The 20747-nt window shown below is 42.1% G+C and overlaps 1 protein-coding gene across 1 annotated transcript in view; it reads right to left on the reverse strand.

The window, feature by feature from the left end:
- Positions 1-20747, reverse strand: part of CDC73 (cell division cycle 73) — a 147859-nt gene that overhangs the window by 106650 nt on the left and 20462 nt on the right. Inside the window, exons 3-6 of the mRNA XM_089678815.1 lie at positions 14924-14993; positions 8943-9005; positions 8804-8856; positions 6199-6287 (exon numbers count right to left, since the gene is read on the reverse strand). Coding sequence (XP_089534941.1) covers positions 6199-6287; positions 8804-8856; positions 8943-9005; positions 14924-14993 — 275 coding nt within the window. The remainder of the gene's footprint in view (positions 1-6198; positions 6288-8803; positions 8857-8942; positions 9006-14923; positions 14994-20747) is intronic.

Here is a 20747-nt window from a genome sequence, read left to right on the forward strand (position 1 = left end):
TCTCTGTAAGGTCTGCAAGCCATTGGCTGACAGAGCCTGAGCTAAAGGTTGCCTCAGAAGGTTGGCTAGATATTCTATCATGGGGATGCCCTGAAAGGGAAGAAGAGTGAGAACATGAGCTAGTACCTTGGCAAAGACACAAGGTGCAGTGAACAAGCCAAAGGGAATGGCAACAAATTAGTAATGCTGTATGCCACAGCAAACATCTTCCCCACAGCAAAATATATCTGGCAAGTGGGAGTAACCCTTTATTGTGAGAAGGATTAAATCAAGTAAAGGGTTTCCCAGATACAGATTTTGCCTTCCTTTGCAGGGGTAAAAGGGTATCCAATCATCCCAATGCATTTACATGTGGTTCCCAATCACCCTAAAGCATTTGCATTTTGTGAATCAAGTGCAGTTTTTTTTCTTTTATATTCATAGATAGGAAGTTGCCCGTACTGCTGCCGGAACATAGAGCTGCTTAATGTGTGTAAATAATGCCACTACAGTATATTGCAGCTTACACAGCACTCTCATTGTTTTCAAAATGAAAATAGTTTACTTGGATCAGCTTGGCCCAAACAAACTAAAGTCATATTAGAATTCTACTATAAATGTAGTAAATGCCATCAGTTCATCTGACAGCCTGAATGACAAAGTTTCTGATCTAAAACAGCAGTTCAATGCTTGGAGTACCAAAATTAAAGATGAATAGTTCTTCTGCCATAAAACCTGGGAGTGCCAAACACATTTACACATTTACATCTGGTACAATGACCTACTATACACTTTTTTAAAACAATTGTTATTTTTTTGGAAACTCAGAAATCATAAAGCATATCTAATGCCATTTTTTTTTTTAAAAGACTTTTGTCAAGCCTCCCACTTTGGAGATTTAAATTCAAGCCCTGACCCATAAAAAAGGAAAAAGAAATCCTCTCAGACCACAACAGGTGTCCCTACTGAAAAAAAATCCTTAAAGTTAAAAAGAGGACTGATTATCACAAGAGTATGCCGTGTACAAAAAATATTCTATATTATAAACTTAAAGGATTAGGGAGACGGAAAAACTTAATCCAAAACAGTTTGAGAACTGTATGCAATTAGAAAAGTACAAAGCAGACACAAAAATCAGAATAGAACTATACTGGCAGAGAGAAAATAAAAGAAAAAAAGGGGATATGAAAGGGACCAATATCGTAGATGGCAATATTAACAAACCTTCACTAAACCTATCTAATGCAAAAAGGATTTTATGTGATATGGATCAAGCTCTTTCTGGCACAGCTTTACTAAGTGGGCACTGAAAATCATAGCTTCAGCAGCAATTAAACACCAGTGATGTCAGAAAAGTGACATTGTTGCCTGATGGGTTCAAAGTGGATTCTGCAGGTCAGAAAGAACAAAAATGGAGGTTCCAAGGAAGTAAAGGATACATTGTAAGGGTAGTTCTAGCAATGTGGAATAGTCAAAATCATGTTAGTAAAGCCAGTGACTGAGAAGCAGGACAGAAAAGAGGAACCTGAAATAGGTCTGGCCAGTTTTGTAGAGGCCAGGGGTCATCTCCTAGAGGCTCGAATAAGTGAGTTCCAGGTTCTTCTGGGCCGGTTTGGTGCAATAAGAACGGCTGGTTTCTTCTTTATTTCGCTCTATTGTGCAGAGCAGTTAAAGCAGAATTTGCACTGGCAGAAGGGCACACATTAGCCAGCACTGAGTCCAGAGAGTTATCACAGCATCTGATGCCAGTGCCAGAAATCTAGGATACTGGCCACAAATAGAGATAAACATGTTGTTGAACCCGGAGACCAGGATATTCACGTCTGGAATCCCCCACCTCTGACATATCAGGCTGAGAATGCTGGGGTGAATGGCCTGCGACAAACTAGGCAAGAGGCTAGCCTGCAGTCCCCTTCAAAAGCCCCTGTCCTAGTTGTGTCTGTCACATTTCTTCCCCCTCAAAAGCAGACTAACCAGGTCCCAGACCTCCACCTGGTCTGGGCATGCATTAGTTGGGAAAAGTGAACCCGCATAGTCATCCCACATGATCTTCATTCTTGGCCACAGGGAAGAGTTGTAGTCAGTAATTGTTGAGCATAGGTTGTGGACCCTCTGTCCGGCTTCCAGCATTTGCCTGGAGCTGTGAAGATACAGTAGGTGCTAAACAGAGGGCAGCGGCAATCTTCCCCTGTTGCCAGCGCTTCATCTCACATCTTAACTGTTGGGGATGAAGGACAAGCACCTGCTTTCCCAGACTGTGGATCTGCCCCTGGGGAGATTAGCAGGTTGCTTTATCTCCTGTACTCCTGATATGCAGCAGGGATGACTTCCTGATCTCCCGAGTCCCTACACTGCCATTGGGGAGGGGAGACAACCACCTACTCTCCCAGACTGTGGATCTGCTGCTGGGGAGGGAGGACAGCCACCTCTTCTCCTGGACCGTGGATCTGCCACTGGGGAATGAGGACTGCATCTTCTCCCGGGTCCACCAGAACGGCTACAGGTATGGGGCATAGGTCCTGGACCATCAGTCCTGTTGCCAGTGCTTCTGTTGGGATGGTGTATGGGCAGAGATGCCCCGCTGCCAGCGCTTCAGCTGGGGTTAGGAGACGCGTCAGTCTGCTGCTGGGGAGAAGGGCTGCTAGCCCTGGCTCCCTGGAACTCAGGAAGTGCTGTTGGTGCTGGGCAGAGAGGAGTGGTGCTCTTCCCTGATGCCAGCAGTACCGCTGGGAGCTAAAATGAAAATCTGGTGGCCTCCCACAAATCTTCCAGGGCCACAGACTGATGAAGGCAGAAGTCAACAGAGCTCTGCTTTTATGCCAGCTTTTATGCTGTAGGCGCACAGGGTTGTTCCTCCTCAGCAGAAAATTCTAATAAATCCCCAGTCTCTGGAATTGTTAAAAAACTAAGACACAGGCTGGCAGTGCGAACGCTTTGGCGGATGACTCAAAATTCAAAACATCTATGGGTGCTGGGGCATACTTTTGAGCTTTGTTGAACAGTCTTTCAAATGATTGTTCCAGCTCAAATTCCTGAATGGCTAGAAGCTCCAAATCTTCCTATGCCCAGAACACTTCTGAGATGTTCAGCATCTGATCTCTGTAATCCATGATTTCCTCCAAACGCCACTCCATATCACTTGAAGCCAGGGTCCTCTGACTGCATCCAGTACAAAAGCCCCAAGCTGCTGTAGCCAAAGCCTTCCATCTGGCTGTTGCCCGTTGTCCAAGGGCACATTTGGGCTACATGCCAGGGGAAGGCTCTGTAACCCATCCAGTTGCATCTCTGCCTGGACCAGCCTTCATAAATCAGCTGTCCACTCCTCGTGCGGTTGTTCCCCTAATAACAGCACCCACACTTCGTACTGCAACCAGTACCTTTCCTGGATAGAGAGAATTCATCCCTGGTGGCGCTGCTCTCGGTTTAGATCTTCCTTCCAGAGTTGCCGGTGGACAGAGTCATTCCTTGCCAGCAGGACCTGTGTTGGCATTGGTTCTCTGTGCTGCACTTGCATCTCTTGCAGCCTTCTTACAAAATCTTCCATGGCAGCTGGCATCAGTACTTCTCCTTTACTACTAACCAGATCTCAGATCCTGGTAGTGGTTTGGCTGTTCCAGACTGCAGGAAGCATCCCACCGCTACCACCAAATATGATGGACCACCTGGCACCCCGCCTGGGTACTTCTATCAGAAAACTGCTTCCTCGATGCTGGGGCAGAGGACCAAGGTATTATAGGTAGGCATTGCACTCAGAAACTAGACAACACTAGCTTAGGTGCAAACTGGAATGCTCTTTACTGTCAACTCACACAGAATTTATACCACACATAATCAGGTAAGAGCTTCACCACATTATCCTAAACAAAGCAAACTGTAAACAGTAATATCAGTACATCTAAAGAACATCTAACAGTGATCTCATCAAACAGTAATCTAGCAGCTAACAGTTAACAATGATCTAATTAACAGTAAGCTAATCAACAGCCAGGTACCCAGGCCAGCCAGAAGCCCACCCCAGACAGCCCAGCAACAAGCCCACACCCCTGGATATACAAAGTACACTCACCGGCCACTTTATTAGGTACACCTTACTAGTTCCAAGAAAATATCGCTCACACCATTACCGCCAACCTGATCTGTTGATACAAGGCAGGATAGATCCACACTTTCATGTTGTTTACACCAAATTCTGACTCTACCAGCTGAATGTCACAACTAAACCAGTCTTCTCATTCTCCTCTGACATCAACAAGGCATTTTTGTCCATACAACTGCCGCTCACTGGATATTTTCTCTTTTTTGGACCACTCTGTAAACACTAGAGATGTTGTGTGTGAAAATCCCAGTAGATTAGCAGTTTTTCAAACACCAGCCCTTCTGGCACCAACAACCATGCCACGTTCAAATCCACTTAAATCCCCTTTCTTCCCCGTTCTGAGGCTAAGCTTGAACTTTAGCAAGTTGTCTTCACCATGTCTAGCTGCCTAAATGCATTGCTGCCATGTGATTTTCTGATTAGAAATTTGTGTTAACAAGCAATTGAACAGGTAAATCTAATAAAGTGGCCAGTGAGTGTATATAATACATGCTGTCTTTCAGGTGTTTGCCTTTCTCTTGTATAATCTGTCCACTAGCAAAGTCATCATAAGATAAAACTAATTACAATGTTCCAGCAGTCTGAAAAAGTAAAATTAATTTATCTTCTTATATTTCTTGAAGAGAGATTGTTGATAAATATCTCTGTTCTAAGTGGAGGAGCTTCTCCAATGCAGTCTGCAAGAGGGCCACCATATTTCCTCTGACCCGTAACCTGTCTAAGATTAATATTACACTTTTTCATCCACTCCAGAAGGGAAGTTTTTTTTGTTTTCATTCAGAAAATTAAACCAAGCCTCACTCTCAACGTTCATCACGTTATTATTCATCATCGCAGACTGATCCGCACTCTCTCCATGTGATCAGAGGCTGAACAAAGCTCTTTTCCATGCTCTGACTGGGAGAAGACAAAATCCCCATCTCCTCTACGGGACATAAATCAGTGGATAGCCCCTTGTCCCCTGCTTGGTTGGTTGAAGGAACTTGATTTTTTTAAGGTTTTTAGGTCAAAGAGACCAAATACCCCCAATAGGTTTTGGTACCAAGAACAAGTTTGAATAGAATCCTTTGAGCCTGTCCTACAGTGGAACTGGAATGACAACTCCCTTGGACAAGAGATGGTACAGGGCATACTGCAAATCTGACTGTTAGCAGATTTTGTTTGGTTTGAGAGAAGAAAGTGGTGAAAGGTATTTTGTTTTGTTTTCCACCAACACCACATACACTAATTAAAAGCTTCCATGATTCTGGAGTCCACAACCCCTTTTGCTGTTTGCACAAATTACCCAAACCTCTATCTTCAATAACATTTGCACATCTAGTAGAAACTTTTCTTGCCAATAGGACCTCAATGGTCCAGAAGAGGTGAAATGCCATGGTCATAAAATGTAAAGTATTTCCGGCTCTGCACTGCTGCTATTTGACCACTGGGAAAAAAAAAAATAGATCTTGAACGTTTGATCTACACAAAGCCTTACATACATTTAGGCCAGCTGAAAGAGAAAAGGGCTTAAAAGCAGCTTAAAAAGGGGAACTTGACCCAAAAGAGGAAGATCTGCTTTTCTGCCTCCTCCCTCCTCTCCCACTTTTGGAAACTTTTTTTTTGTTGGTCCATTCACAAAAGCACAAAACAGCTCGCAGCTTCCCTTAGTAAACATGCCCATGCTGGGGACCTGAAGATAAGTGAAGACCAGGCCCAGGTGAGGACAGCACTGGATCCCTGGACAGGTAAGTGTCCTTTATTAAAAAGTCAGCAGCTACAGAATTTGTAACTGCTGACTTTTACATTTTTTTTGGAGGGACTGAAGCTCCTCTTTAAGGTGCAAAGTAAAGGGCCCAGTGTAAAAGGATCAATGGCTGCAAAGTACAGAGGAAAAAAAAAGGGCAAACACTGCCTAAGCCATACCAATGTCAGTGTACATGCTTTGATTGACAGGTTCACTTTAAGAACAACCACTGCTATTTTGTTGGATGACACTGCCGTAACCGAAGGGTAACAAGTGTGTCTATTCGGTCTTAAAGTAAAGAATAGTAAAATCATATGCCCTTGCATAAAAAGAAAAAACTTGCATATCAAAATCTGAAAAATTAAAAGCACAAAACAGCTAGGATTATCAAACATACCGAATTTGTTCAGTCTGCACAATGCCTTCTTTATGGCCTTCCAATCTTGCAGCCAATCTCTCTTTGTCTAGACGTACACGTTCCTCATCCTAAGAAAACATTACAGGGTTAAAAACTACATCACTAACATTAAAATAAATTTATTCTATTTATTCTACAACTGTCTATCAGGTGAACCAACATTTATAAATATACTATTAAATCAAAACATGGTTAATCAACCCAACAATGTTCAAGTACCTGATCATTCAACTTTCTGGGGGGGTGGGGGAAAAAACACTAACATTGGACCATGAACTACACAAAACCATTGACTACTGATGGGCCGGAAGTTCACAAAACCAGAAGAGGACCATCATCCCTGCACAAAAGATTTCTACAGGATTCATCTGCCTGCACAACATGGGACATAGTTCTTTACAGACAATGTTACTAAAGCTGTAGAGAATTGTTTGTTTTTTTTTTTTTTTGGCTGAACTTCAGCTTTAACTACTGCTTACAATACAACCTGACACATGAATAAAATCACACGCAAGGGCATTGTGTAATTAAACACGAGTGCTAAATGTAACAGTTCTCTATAAAAGTGCAGAAGATTGCCCAGCAATTCATCAGATAATTTGTTACCTATGTCATAAACCCAATTTTAAAGAGCAAATTGAAGCAGCAAGACAAAAACTGTAAACCTAATGCCATGAAATAAACACCATAATCATGTTAAAAGGAAATATTTCACTCAGTTTACCTTGGAGTGTGTGAAACAGAAGTCTGATGCTGAAAGGCAACAAAAGTGAACTGTAAGAGGAAAAGAGGAACCTTTCCCTATCAAGGCATAAGCTAGTGTTAACCTGCCCAATCCACCGAGCAATAGTGGAACTTGACGCAGGGCACCCCTTTCGAGGGCTCGTTGGCGGGACAAAAAGTCTAAGTTTCGAAGTTTTAAATAGAAACAGTGGCCGAGAGGTAACCAGCACTCCCCACCACATCCACTGGATAAAAATTCCTTTCAGATGCTTCGGAGTCAGACAATGAGAACGCAAGATGATGTCCTGATTCAAATCAGAAGACCACCTTATAAAAGGAAAAAAAAGCTATGGTCTCAAAACCCCCTTGTCCTTATGGGGAACACCGCAATGCTCTTTACAAGACAGAGCCACTTGCAGAATCAGTAGCCAGGAGAAAGGCCACCCTATGAGTCAAGTCAGCCAGGGGAATTTCCTGAATGGGCTTAAAGAGGCTTCTAAAGAGCCAACAAAACCAGATTAAGATCCCACAGTTACACCAGGCAGCGTTAATTTTGATCACGCAAAATATTTTCATCATTGTTTTCATCAGTTGCATGTTTTCAGTGACAAGAATTAAATGAAAATAAAATTAAGTTTCAATTCAGATGACCAAGTTTGATTTAGAAAGACGTTACTTAATACTTGTTTTCATTATTAACAGAGAACGGTTAAAGTTTATACATTCAGGTAAAATGTGCAATGGCATTACAGCCATTAGTATTTGTTTGTTCTGTTTGTCAAAAAGCAGTACGTTTGTTTGTGATGCTGAATATTTTAGTCGATTTTAAAGTAATGGAGATTTTAGTTGAATAAAACTAAAATGGCATTTTAGTCAAAAGACTGACTAAAACTAAATCAAGATTTGACATCAAAATTAACACTGCACTGGGGATTAATCAGGGAAGCTATGTGAGGTACCCCCTAAACAGAAGTCTTCACCAGAGGGTGAGTAGCTAGAGGTTTCCGGAAAAAAAACAAAAAAAAAACAGCAAAAGCCAAAACATGACCTTTAAAGTCTAAGTTCACCTTTATAGGAAAAAACAATGGCCTAACAAAGCAGGTGGATAAGAAAAGTAGAAGTACGCCTTTTGTATTTTATTAGAGACTCTTTAATCGTGACCTTAGGCCCTGGAAGAGTCAGCCGTTTCAACTTTAAGTGTGTGCCACATCCACCAAAACCCATTTCCTCCAGCTTGGGAGAGATCATGGCCAACTGACCTTCCAGTTTTGAGTAATCCTCATCCGCCAAAAAATATTTTTACCTACTTCAATCTCCTCCCCTTCCTCAACAGGGAGCAATGCTTCTGCAATAGAGTCAGAATGATGACATTTACTCCTTTTGCATTCTTTCAAGCAGCACAAAGACCTTTCTCAAACTCTCAAATAGAACCCAAAGGCTTAGAGAGGGTCTAAGAGGAGTAGAGAATGAGGTCCAAAGTACATAAAAGAACCTTGAACCGCCACAGAATGGTGCACTTTAGTCTCATTTCTCTTGTGCTTGACAACTGCCATACAGGCAAGGATATGCCTTGAGTACTCATCACCTGTGCTGGAGAGCAGAAGGGGTGCAACCTATCCTATTTCTACAAATGAAGCTTTTTTTTTTTTTTTTACAACTATTTTTTCATTTAGTAACCAGTCCTCTTCATGGTGATACTGGTGTTCTACAAAGCCATTGTTGTTCATTAAGATGTATTCTCAGTTCCCAGTTATCATAAAGGAAGCTTACCATGGAATAACTGCTACTCAACCAGGTAAGAGAGACCTATACTATACAATTACCAAACAGCACTTATCGGAGAGAACAAGACCAAACTCACCTCTATCCTTGGTTTCTTTGCTTCAGCTGAACTTTCTTCTGTAGCTCTTTTAACTGGAACAGCAATGTAATGAATGCTTTAAACATTATTTTAAGTTTCAGTATATCTGCAGATGCAAAGAAATGGCTTGTGTATTTACCTTGCGTGGATCTCTGAAGTCCAATTTCCAAGGGTGCACTTCTATCTATACTAGCAGATGTGGCTAGAGAAGGACAAACATTATTGTTAGCACAACACAGGACTACAAAAATATACAGTAATAAAAGCACTTAAATGGATCCATGGTCAAATGTTAATTCAATGCAGATAGGCTAACTTTAAAGCTTAAACTACTTTGCCTTCACCTGTATTTTTGTAGTACAGGACACAGGCTGGGTAATGGTAGACCTTGGTCTAGAGCAGCCTCTCAACCTTTTCAACACAGAGGAGGTGTTTTACTAAAACTGGAGTGTGCAAAATCTGGTGCTCTGCACTGAAAACAACCAGCTTCTAGGTTTTATTGGCAAAGCCTATTTGAACAAGCTGAAGTTAGAAACTGACTGGCTACTATGTACAGCTGCATCAGATTCTGAGTGCACTACATTTAGTAAATCTCACCCAGGGGAACCGCTGAAATAACTTTCTGGTGTCAGAAAACCCCTGCTAAGAATTACAATAGCTTCAACTCATGATACATTGGTGTTATGGTCAGAGGGTAGAATGCTCCTTACTCTCGTAGTCATTGGGAAGAATTACCCAATCATACCTATAACCATCTATGAGGAAGAAATTGGTCATTGCTCAAGGAACCCCTAGCAACCTCTTAAGGAACCCTAGGGTTCCACAAAACCCTGGTTGAGAACCCCTGGTTTAGAGGCTGGTACTTTCAGGTGATTGGACACGGGCAAAAGCTTTGCTAGGCACACTCCCTAGGCATTCTCCTATAATGCCTCCCCACTCCATGAGTCCCCAGTCCCTAATGCAGAATAACACAGAAAAGGAGTGGACAAGGTCCTATTGCTCTGTACTGTACTCCAAAATATGGAATTTACAGGCAAGTCAAAATTCTGTTTATCTTAATCCTACAAAGCAAGACATAGGCTGGACATTCATAACACAGGCAATGAAACAGACAGGTGGTCAATAAAGGCAAACAGAACAGTGCCAACAGAATATATCTATTTATTTATTATAAAACCAACAAGGAACAAGACCCAATTTAGAGAGCAGCTAAAAGATCTGGTAAAAATTGGAGAACGTATAAACCAAAGACTAGGTCTTACAAAGCTGGGCAACAGATGCTTGATGTCAGAAATCCCAGAAAAGCCCAACTTATCTGGTGGAGCAAGCACAAAAACGTGTACTTTATTTACAGCATAAGCCCTCGCAATGAGTTGTCTTTTCCCACTAGCAACAGTGAACTTAGAAGCAGGCTGTCATTTACCTGTTAGCAATACAAAGTGTCTATTTTCCACATGCACGCCGTGGCTGTCAGACCCTGGCAGCTCTAACCACATCCAGACAATGGAGGGCAGTTTCTTTGGAGTGCTATGGAGCAAGGCACAAAAAAGGCAGGACAAGGACATCACTTTGGTGAAAGGATACTCTCACTTTAGGTAGAAAGAAGGGTTTTGGATGCAAGACCATTTTATCCTTGCGAAAAATCAGACAGGGCTCTTTACAACACAGCTGCCAATTAGGAAAGATGTCTGATAGATAGCCACCAAGAAGTCCGATTTGCAGGATAGATCACCCAAGGGGAGTTCCCTAATGGGTTTAATGAGTGGTTTCTGCAAGGCAGAGATCCCAGCTTCCATGGGTTCTCAACTTGGTTCTCTGTCCTGTAGTAACCACTCTTAAATAAAGGTTCTAAGCAAGGAAAGATGAAGCCAAAGGTTTCCAGGATAGAATGGATGAGGCTAAGACCTGACCCCTATGAATACTGAAGGCCAAATTTTAGTAACGTCCTGGTTCTAATGAAGGCCAAAATGTGAGATAGAGTAACCTCTGGGGTTAAAAGGCCTGTGCTCACACCAGGTGAAAAAAATATTTTTGGGTACGATAGTAAATTTCTCTCAAAGTGGCTTTTCTGGCTTTAAGTAAGGTGGAAATGACAGAGTAAGAGTTCCCCCTGTTCTTCAAGACCAGGGGCTTTGGTTCTAGCAACAACAGGAATTATGTGTTCAACCTGAAAGTACAGGCAGTCCACATCTGGAATTCCCCCATTTCCGGAATAGGAGACTGAAGATGTCAGGATGCAGTGACCCCCTGTTCCAGGCTGTGACAGCTGACAATATCTGAATGCCAAATTGTCCACTCTCAGAATGTGAACAGTACAGATTGCAAAACAGCAGTTCTCTGCCCTAGAGAGAATTACACTTGCTTCCATTAAGGCTGCCCAATTCCGGGCATCTCCCTGGTGATTGATGTAGGCCACTGCTGTAGCATTGTTCAACTGCACCCAGACCAGGTGTCCCTGAAGAAGAGAGGTCCAAAAAGGCACAGAGCTCAAATTTATTGCTCCGTGTTCCATGATGTTAATGGGGGGGGCTTTGTTTCCCTTGGGGATCAAGATCCCTGAACTTTGAAAGATTGGAACACTCCAACAAAGGCTGACATCTGCTGCCAACATTCTCCAAAAAGGCTAGACTGGATCCAAACTAGGGAGTTCCTTGCTTGGACTAGAAGAAAGTATAGGACGATTGAAAGGAAAGTGTGAGTACCAGCATAACAGAATGTTGTATAGAAGAGGCCTTGAATGGAACTGAGCAAAAAGAAGAGAACCATAGAAGAGTGACGGCAATAAAAAAAAATGACCAAGTGGTCCATCAAATCTGCCCCATTTTGTTTAATTAATTTTTTACTTTTTTTTTTTACCAGAGTATAGATCAGTGTTTGTTCCAAGCATGTCTGAATCCACTTACTAGTGACGGACTACTTCTGCTGGAAGTCTATTCCAAGAATCTATTACCCTCTCGGTAAAACACTTTCTATGATTAATTTTGAACTTTTCTCCTGCTAGTTTGAAGTCATGTTCCCATGTTCTTGATCTTGGCTTGATATATTTAAAGGTTTCAATTAATGTCTTCCATTTCTCTTCTTTCCTCCAGACTGAAGCATCTCCTGATACGTTTTATCCCTCAGACCTTTCACCATTTTTGTTGCCCATTACTCATTCTAGCTTACCAATATCTTTTTATAAGCGAGTTCTCCAGAACAGAACAGTTTTGTAAAGGAAGTCTAACTAAAGATTTATATAGGGGAATGAGGACCTCCTTTCTGCTGATGGTGAAATGAGTAATCTTCCAAATCTTTTTCCTCTGTAGTATTGGCCACCACTTTACTCCAAATATTGTACTCTGTCAAGGGATTTGTTTGTCATAGGTGCATGATTTGCACTGGTTTGATTGGCTACTTTACAAGCTGGTAACTGCTTCTAAATAAACCAAAACTGGAAGTTACAAAATCCCCACCAGTTCCCAATTCTGACATAACAGAGGGAGAGGAACCAGTGGAAGTTCTTCTCACCCTGTCTAGTGCAGCTGATGCGACCTGACACATTGATCCTGAGCTCTCCAGGGAATGGGAGAGCCCAAGAAAGGTGGGGGTGAACCTTTTTTCGACCCCTACCAGGCTGTAGTCATGATACTGGTATGCACCACCTTAATACAGGGATGTATATGAATGTATAGTGGTATTGAGGTGGTTAAAGATGAAGCCTGGTGACAGTGATGGGGCAAACTTTAGAGGTAGAAGCCCCTGAGGGGGAAGGGGTTTGGAGCCTTCGATTGTAGAAGAGGAACTTTTCCTTCTACCATCTATCTTATGAGCTTGTCAAGTGCCTCACCAAAGTGCCTCCTTCAAACGGCATAAAAAAGCAGCATCTTTTACAGGCAGCCTCAACTGTACAGACTTTTAGCCATAAGATTCTGTGCATATGGACATACAATGCATTCACAAAGTATTTAGATATCCTTCACTTGCTTTCAATATTCTTATGTTGCAGGCTGAAACTACAGTTGTGTAAATTCTTTTTTTTATCAATCTACACTCAGTACCCCATAATGATAATAAAAACATAATTTTAGAAAAAGATTTGTAAACTTATGAAAAAGGAAAAAACAAAATATAAAGTATTGGAGTAAGTATTCAGACCCTTTGCAACAATAGTTGAAATTTAGCTTAGGTGCCTCCCATTTCTCTTGATTGTTGTAAATATGTTTCTACACCTTGATTGGAGTCCACCTGCAGTAAAATTAAATTGACTGGACATGATTTGGAAAGGCACACACCAACCTATAAAAGGCCTCACAGCTGACAATGCATAATGTATCAGAGCAAAAGTCATGAGGTCAAAGGGCCTGCAGAGCTCAGAGATTGGATTATGGCTAGGCACATATCTATGGAAGGCTACAAAAGTTCTGCTTCACTAAAGGTTCCCAAGAGCAAAGTGGCCTCCAAAATTCTCAAATGGAAGAGGTTTGGAACAAAATCGGACTCTTCCAAGAGCTAGCCACAAAAGCAAACTGAGCAATCTGGGGAGAAGAGCCTTTGTAAGAGAGATGACCAAGAACCTGATGGTCACACGGAGCTCCAGTATGGAGATGGGACATAGTTCCAGAAGGTCAACCAGCACTGCAGCCCTTCAACAATGTGGGCTTTATGGCAGTGGCTAAACAGAAGCCTCTCAGTGCAAAACACCTGAAAGTTTACTTGGAGTTTGCAAAAGCGTAAGCGACTCAACTATGCATGAAAACCTAGGAACTGGGGTGCAGAAAAATGGCAGCAAATGCTCTGGACTGATGAGTCAAAATATGATATATTTGAGTGTAGCAGGAGGCTGTTTGTTCGCAAAGTCTTGGAGGGAGGGACAATGAGTGTCTGCAGGCAACAATGAAGCATGGCGGAGGTTCCTTGAAAGTTTGGGGCTGCATTTATGTAAATGGAGTTGGACATTTGGTCAGGATCAATGATGTCCTCAATGACAGAAAATGATCCCATCATACCATACCATCAGGGAGGGATGTGACTGATCCCAAATTTATTCTGCAGCAAGACAATCACTCCAAAAATGCAGCCAATGTCATAAAGTACTATCTTCACTCCTGGGAGTGATGGTTTGGCCCCCACAGAGCCCTGATCTCAACATCATCAAGCCTGTCTGGGATAAATGAGACAGAAGGATTTGAGGCAGCCTACATCCACAGAAGATCTGTGGTTAGTTTCCAAAGATGTTTGAAACAATGTACCTGGCGAGTTCCTTCAAAAACTGTGTGCAAGTATACCTAGATTTAAATGCTTAAAGGCAAAGGGAGGTCACACCAAATATTAATTGGATTTGCAGTTCTCTTCTGTTCATTTACGTTCCATTTTGTTAATCGATACAAATAAACTATTAACACTTCTATTTCTGAAAGCCTTTTTAATTTACAGCACAGGGCGATTGGTGTGTTTAGTACTGCACTATAAAAAGGGAGGCAGAGCAAACCATCCACTACTCTGCATGTTACTGTTGGCTCCCACTCTGCCGACATGCACAGCCTAAAGCTCCGCTAGTCTCAGCCCTGTATACTATACAGTGCTGAGACCAGCAGAGCTCCAAACTGTGTATGTTAGAGTGTGAACCAATAGTACCCTTTCTCAACCAGGATGCTGCAGAACCTCTGATGAACTCAGCACTCTGGTTGAGAAAAGTTACTCTAGAGCAGTGGTTGTCAAAGGGGGCCACAAATGCAGTCCCTGACATCACCAAAGAGCCACACATAATGCTCAATATATGTAATCCTTGAGAGGGCTGTCAGAAACTGCAGACCTAATAGAGGAAATGAGCATCAGAATGTGGACATGCCACATTTTTGACTGGGGATATGCTGTAGAAGGTTGTGCTGACATTCAAGAGAAGCACAACCTTTAACAAGGGGTAGCAGATTAAACACCAGGGCTCTAGAAAGTACCATTTAAGAAGGGGAAACTTGCTCTGCTTGGAGCTGGATGTACCCCATAGCCAGGATGCTATAGGAAGGACTGTCTGTCCTAAAACGTAAACGGTCACACTGACATTTTTCCAAGATCTTCAGAGACTAGTAGAAATTTAGCAGTTTTTGGCATCTAGGACTAAAATCACTTAATATTGCTACTTACACGTTTCTCCATTTAGGTAGGCCAGTAGATCTTTTCTATCTGGTCTTCTGACAACAGGAATGTTTTCAGTCTGGAAAAATAGAAAGCATAGCAGTATATCCATTAAAAAAATAAAGTTTAAATACTTTAACGTACAATCATACAGGAACCAAGAAATTCTGACTTGCCTATAAATTCCACCTCACACAGGCTTGATATTCATAGACCTTGGGTTATAGGCTGGTACTTTTAAGGGATTAGTGGTAAAATTTGGAGAACATGTCCCCAGGTGTACTCCTGATATCCTACACCCCATCCAACCTCCTGAGTTTTGTATCAAGTAACAGAGAGCAACACAGAAACTGTACTCCAGAATATGGAATTTAAAGGCAAGTCAAAATTCCTATTATCTTAACCGCACAGTATAGAACACAGGCTTGATATTCATAGACCCTGAGATGCCTCCAAGCAACAAGACAAACAGAACTGTGCCAACAGGCCTGACAAGGGTTAGACCTAACTCTGGGTGCTGCAAGAACATTGCAGATGAAAGCAGCATCTGTAGGACATTGAATGTCCACTAGGTAGAATTTTTAAAATGTACTGAAGAGCAGGTGGCAGGCTTACAAAACTGGGAAACAGAAGTTTGATGTCAGAACGCCCAAGAATCTCCTACTGATCTGGTAGAATGTGCATGTAGTAGTGCAGGTGGTGTTTTACCCTTTAGAGCAGCCTTTTTAAATCAGGGTGCTGCCAGAGGTCTTCAGGGGTGCTGTGGTGACCAGGCAGAGAAAGGCTGTCAGTTGAGCCCAAGCGCCCAATCCCCAGCCGCACTGCACAAAAGTGCAGTACCCGGCTGTGTGAGCGAAGGTAAGGTACTGAAATCTTTCATAGGGCTGTATAAATGTGTTTGTGTGCGCACACATCTCTGTGTGTCTGTGCATGTGTCTATGTGTGTATATTATTATTATACAGGATTTATATAGCGCCAACAGTTTGCTCAGCGTTTTACAATATAACAGGAGACAATACAGCAACGATACAGTTCAATACAAGAGGGTTAGGAGGGACCTGCTCATAGGAGTTTGCAATCTAAGGGGGGGGGGGCTGGTGGTACAAAAGGTAGTAACTGTGGCGGATGAACTGACATGAGGGATAGAAGATTCCGTTATTCGCTGAAGGCGTAATAGGCTTCCCTGAAGAGAGAGGTATTCAGAGATCGCCTAAAAGTGGGCAGCGCAGGCGATAGTCAGATTGAGGTAGAGCGTTCCAGAGGATGGGGGAGGCTCTGGATGAGTCCTGGAGACTAGCATGGGAGGAGGAGACAAGGGAGCTAGAGAGCAGAAAGATGTTTGAGGAGCAGAGAGGACTGTTTGGGTGATATTTGAAAACAAGATTGGTTATGTAATTTGGGGCAGAGTTACAAATGGCATTATATGTTATTGTTAATGTTTTGAATTTTATTCATTGGACAATGGGATGCCAGTGGAGGGATTGGCAGAGAGGGATGGCAGATATGGAACGGTTAGTAAGGTGGATGAGTTGGCAGCAGCATTCGTGATAGACTGCGATTAGGTAAGGCCAACGAGGAGGGAGTTACAATAGTCAAGGCGAGAGATAACCAGGGAGTGAATAAGTTGCTTAGTGGTTTCCGAGATTAAGAACAGGCGTATCTTCAAGATGTTGCGGAGGTGAAGTTTACATGATTTGGACAGGGATTGGATTTGGGGCTGAAAGGACAGATGGGAGTCTAGGATTACACCTAGTACCCTGGCATGAGGGGAAGGACTGAATGTTGTATTATTGATCTTGATGGAGAAGTCAGGGGAGGGGGCAGGGGCTGGAGAGAATAGTATGAGCTGTGTTTTGGAAATATTTATTTTGAGGAAGTAGAGTGTAATCCTAGACTCCAAACTGTCCTTTCAGCCCCAAATCCAATCGCTGTCCAAATCATGTAGACTTCACCTCCGCAACATCTCCAAGATATGGCAGTTTTAAACCTCGGAAACTAAACAACGCATTCACTCCTTTGTGATCTCTCGCCTTGACAACTGTAACTCCCTCCTTATTGGCCTACCTCATCGCAGGCTATCCCCACTTTAGTCTATCAAGAATGCTGATGCCAGACTCATCCACCTTACTAACCGTTCCATATCTGCCACCCCTCTCTGCCAATCCCTCCACTGACTGGCCCATTGCCCAACAGATAAAATTCAAAATATTAACAATAACATAAAGCCATGTATAACTCTGCCCCAAATTACATCTCCAATCTTGTCTCCAAATATTACCCAAACCGAACTCTCCGCTACTCGCACGACCTCCTGCTCTCTAGTCTCCTCCTACCATGCTCGTCTCCAGAACTTCCCCCATCCTCTGGAACTCTCTACCCCAATTTATCAGACGATCTCCTACTCTGCTCACCTTTAGGCGATCTCTAAAAACCTCTCTCTTCAGGGAAGCCTATCCTGCTCTCAGCTAATAATGGAATCTTCTATTCCTCCTATCAGTTCATCCTACAGTTACTACCTTTTGTATCACTAGCCCCTCCCTCTTAGATTGTAAGCTCCAAGAAGCAGGGCCCTCCTAACCCTCTTGTATTGAACTGTATTGTTGGTGTACTGTCTCCCGTTATATTGTAAAGCGCTGAGCAAACTGTTGGCGCTATATAAATCCTGTATAATAATAATAAAAATAATAAAGTCATCCCTGACCCTTTTTTTTTTTTTTTCTTTTCTTAAATTGTACCAAACCAAAAACAAACCCTGCATTTGCTAATGTATGGGGGTATCCCTAAAGAGCAGAGCATTTTCTGCATGTCAGGAATGAGCACGATTTTGCGTGCATTCTGCGACACAGTAATGTGAACCAAGCCTTGGGCAGGGGTGCCTCGTCACTGAAAATACTTTTCAAAGACAACCTGACTGGAAAAAGGTTGAGAAACACTGCTTTAGAGTGTAAACTCTTGATATTATTCATTCTATCCACCTAGGAATGGTGGATATTTTTAAATTCAAAGGATGGCGCTGTGCAATTATTAAATACCTTATTTTTTTTTTTATTATTATTATACAGGATTTATATAGCGCCAACAATTTGCTCAGCGCATTAAAATATAACGGGAGACAATACAGCAACAATACAGTTCAATACAAGAGGGATAGGAGGGCCCTGCTCCTTGGAGCTTATTACAGTGTATTCATCTAATAACAATTTTCTTAAACTGTATTATAGTGTACATCAAACCTTGCTGAGTCAATATGAAAATCAAAAAATAAAATAAATCAAAAATATGCACCTTCCCACTTACAATACAAAACAATGCCATAAGTCAATTCAGGCTCTGTGAATCAAACAATGACATTTAACATATCTTAATACATAAACAGTCCCATGTGATAAATAAAAAAATTGCTTTTCTCTTTTTCCTTCTTTTCTTCCACCAAACACCACTGTGATACACCACCGAAAATAACTAAACTCTCCAGAGGTACATGCTGGTTTGTAAAAAAGCCAGCTTGCAGCGCATTTCATCCCACCCCTGGAGGACGTTAGGTGATGAAACACATAGGGTGGGGCTTTGGCCGTGACATCACCACGCACAGCGGCTTGTCTTCTCGCAACCAGAGACTGCGGTCGGAGTAAGCCTGGGTTTTATGTCTATGCTGTGTAACTTGTGTCAGTGAAGACATGCAGAAATGTGAGTGCACGTTTCAAAAAACAAAGGATTTTGACACTATGCAAATTCTGTCTTTCCTCCCCTATTTCTGATGATCGGGATGAGTGGCGATCAAGTGCTATTGAGGATTCATTAGGTCTGCAGATTATTACTCCCAGAGGGCAATGCGGTGCAAGCTGGCTGTTTTCCACACCAGCATGTACCTCTGGCGAGTCTATTTAGTAATTTTTGGTGGTGGATCACAGTGGTGTTTGGTGGATGAAAGAAGGAGGAATAAAGAATAAGAAAGAAGCAATTATTATTTATCATGTGGGACTGTTTATGTATTAAGATACGTGTTAAAATGTTTGATTCACAGAGTCTGAACTGACTTATGGCACATAATTGTTTTGTATTGCAAGTGGGAAGGTGCATATTTTTGATTATTTAATTTTTTTGATTTTCACATTGCCACAGCAAGGTTTGATGTACGCTATAATACAATTTAAGAAAATTGTTATTAGATGAATACACTGTAATAAAAAGGTAGTAATTACACAACGCAGTTAGTGCAGCACCACCCTTTGACTTTAAATTAGATTCATTATCCTAATAGGGCGGCAGCAACATCAATTTAAATAAAACCCTTTTTATTGAGATTTTTCACAGGTAAATCACATTTTGTGTTTTTATACAGGATATATTGTTTTATATATAGTGTCTGGATATCAAGATAAGATACATAGGGTTGTGCAGGAGTTGCAATATCAAAAAAGTGTGGCGGAATTCTTATACACAATTGCTGAGGTGGATATTGACGAAAGATGTCCCTTGCGAGTTCCTAAGCGTAAGACGAAAATAGAATCCACAGCTTTGAGGTAGGTTCTGATAGCTCTGACCATATAGGGACAGATGAGCATACGCTTCTTTAGGTGCTTTGGAGTAGAGCACAATAAAGCAAGGGTTAGGTCTTCATTGAGGTGGAAGGCAGACAGCACCTTAAGGAGAAAGGAGGGTCTTGGGCACAAGACTACTTTGTCCTTGTGAAGAATGAAAAATGGCTCCCTACAAGAAAGACCCACCTCCAACTTAGAGACCTGTCTGACAAGATGCGAAAGCCACAAAAAACAGAAACCTTGCAGGAGAGGTTTCCAAAAGGGAGTACCCAGAGGAGTTCAAAAAGATTGTTCTCTGTGCCCTTCAGAAACTAAGTTAATGTCCAAAGAAAGCACAGGATGCTGTAGGGGTGGTCTGATTCTAAAAAAAAAATAAAAATAGAATAACATGGTGCTGCAAGGATGGTTTAACCCTAGACACACCTTGATTAAAAAGGACTTTAGAAAAGAAATTGAAGTCAGAGGTTTTTGGAAAAAGGATGGACAAGGCCAAAACTTGTCCATTAAGTGTACTTCAGGCCAAGCGCTGGTCAAGCCATGATTGATTAGAAGTGCGAGAGCCTCACTGGGAAGAGGACTTTGGAGTAAAGCTGCTGGATTAAGTCTAGCACTGAAAGGAAGGGCTGAATTTTTTACTTAGCAGTTGGAAGCTTACACTGTGGAAGAAGGACCTTTACTCCTATGACATCTAACTTTTCAAGTACCTCACCAAAAAGACAACCTCCTTTAAAAAGGCAGCTGACCAGGCCTTGTGCCAAAAGATTCTGTGCATGTAATCCGAACCATTCTGGACATTTGTGTCATAACTTGTTCTAGGGCATCCACACAAAAGAGAAAGGCTGAAAGTAATTGCAGGAAATCGCACAGCCAAGGTACAGTCCTGGATTACAGGATCTTGTTGGTTGTTCACTGCCCTAATCCATTAAGCTGTGGTATGACAAGCAGGAATTGCAGCAATAGCTGGTAACAGAGCCTGCAAGAGTAAAGAAAGCCTCTAAGAACACCTCAAACTGTCAGCAGAATCTTTGAGTAATCTAGAGTAATTTTGATAGTTGCTGAAAAGTGTGCTATATTCAGGTAGGCTGCGTGTTGCATGTCTGAGATAGTTAGAATTGGATGAAAAGACCGGTGTTAAAATAGTACCCTGCTAGGGTGCTAAGGAAGCAACATCACTCTGAACATTCCGCAAGCCAGCCATCGGCAGAACAAAGGTTCCCCCGAGTTTGGCTGCAGTTCCTTTACACCTTATTTCTTCCATTTTTATCATTGTGGGTATCCCTCTAAGCGGCAC

The sequence above is a fragment of the Staurois parvus genome, unplaced genomic scaffold (genome assembly GCF_062004578.1).
Source record: "Staurois parvus isolate SC_StPar_1 unplaced genomic scaffold, SC_StPar_1.0 ptg000210l, whole genome shotgun sequence".
NCBI lineage: Eukaryota > Metazoa > Chordata > Amphibia > Anura > Ranidae > Staurois > Staurois parvus.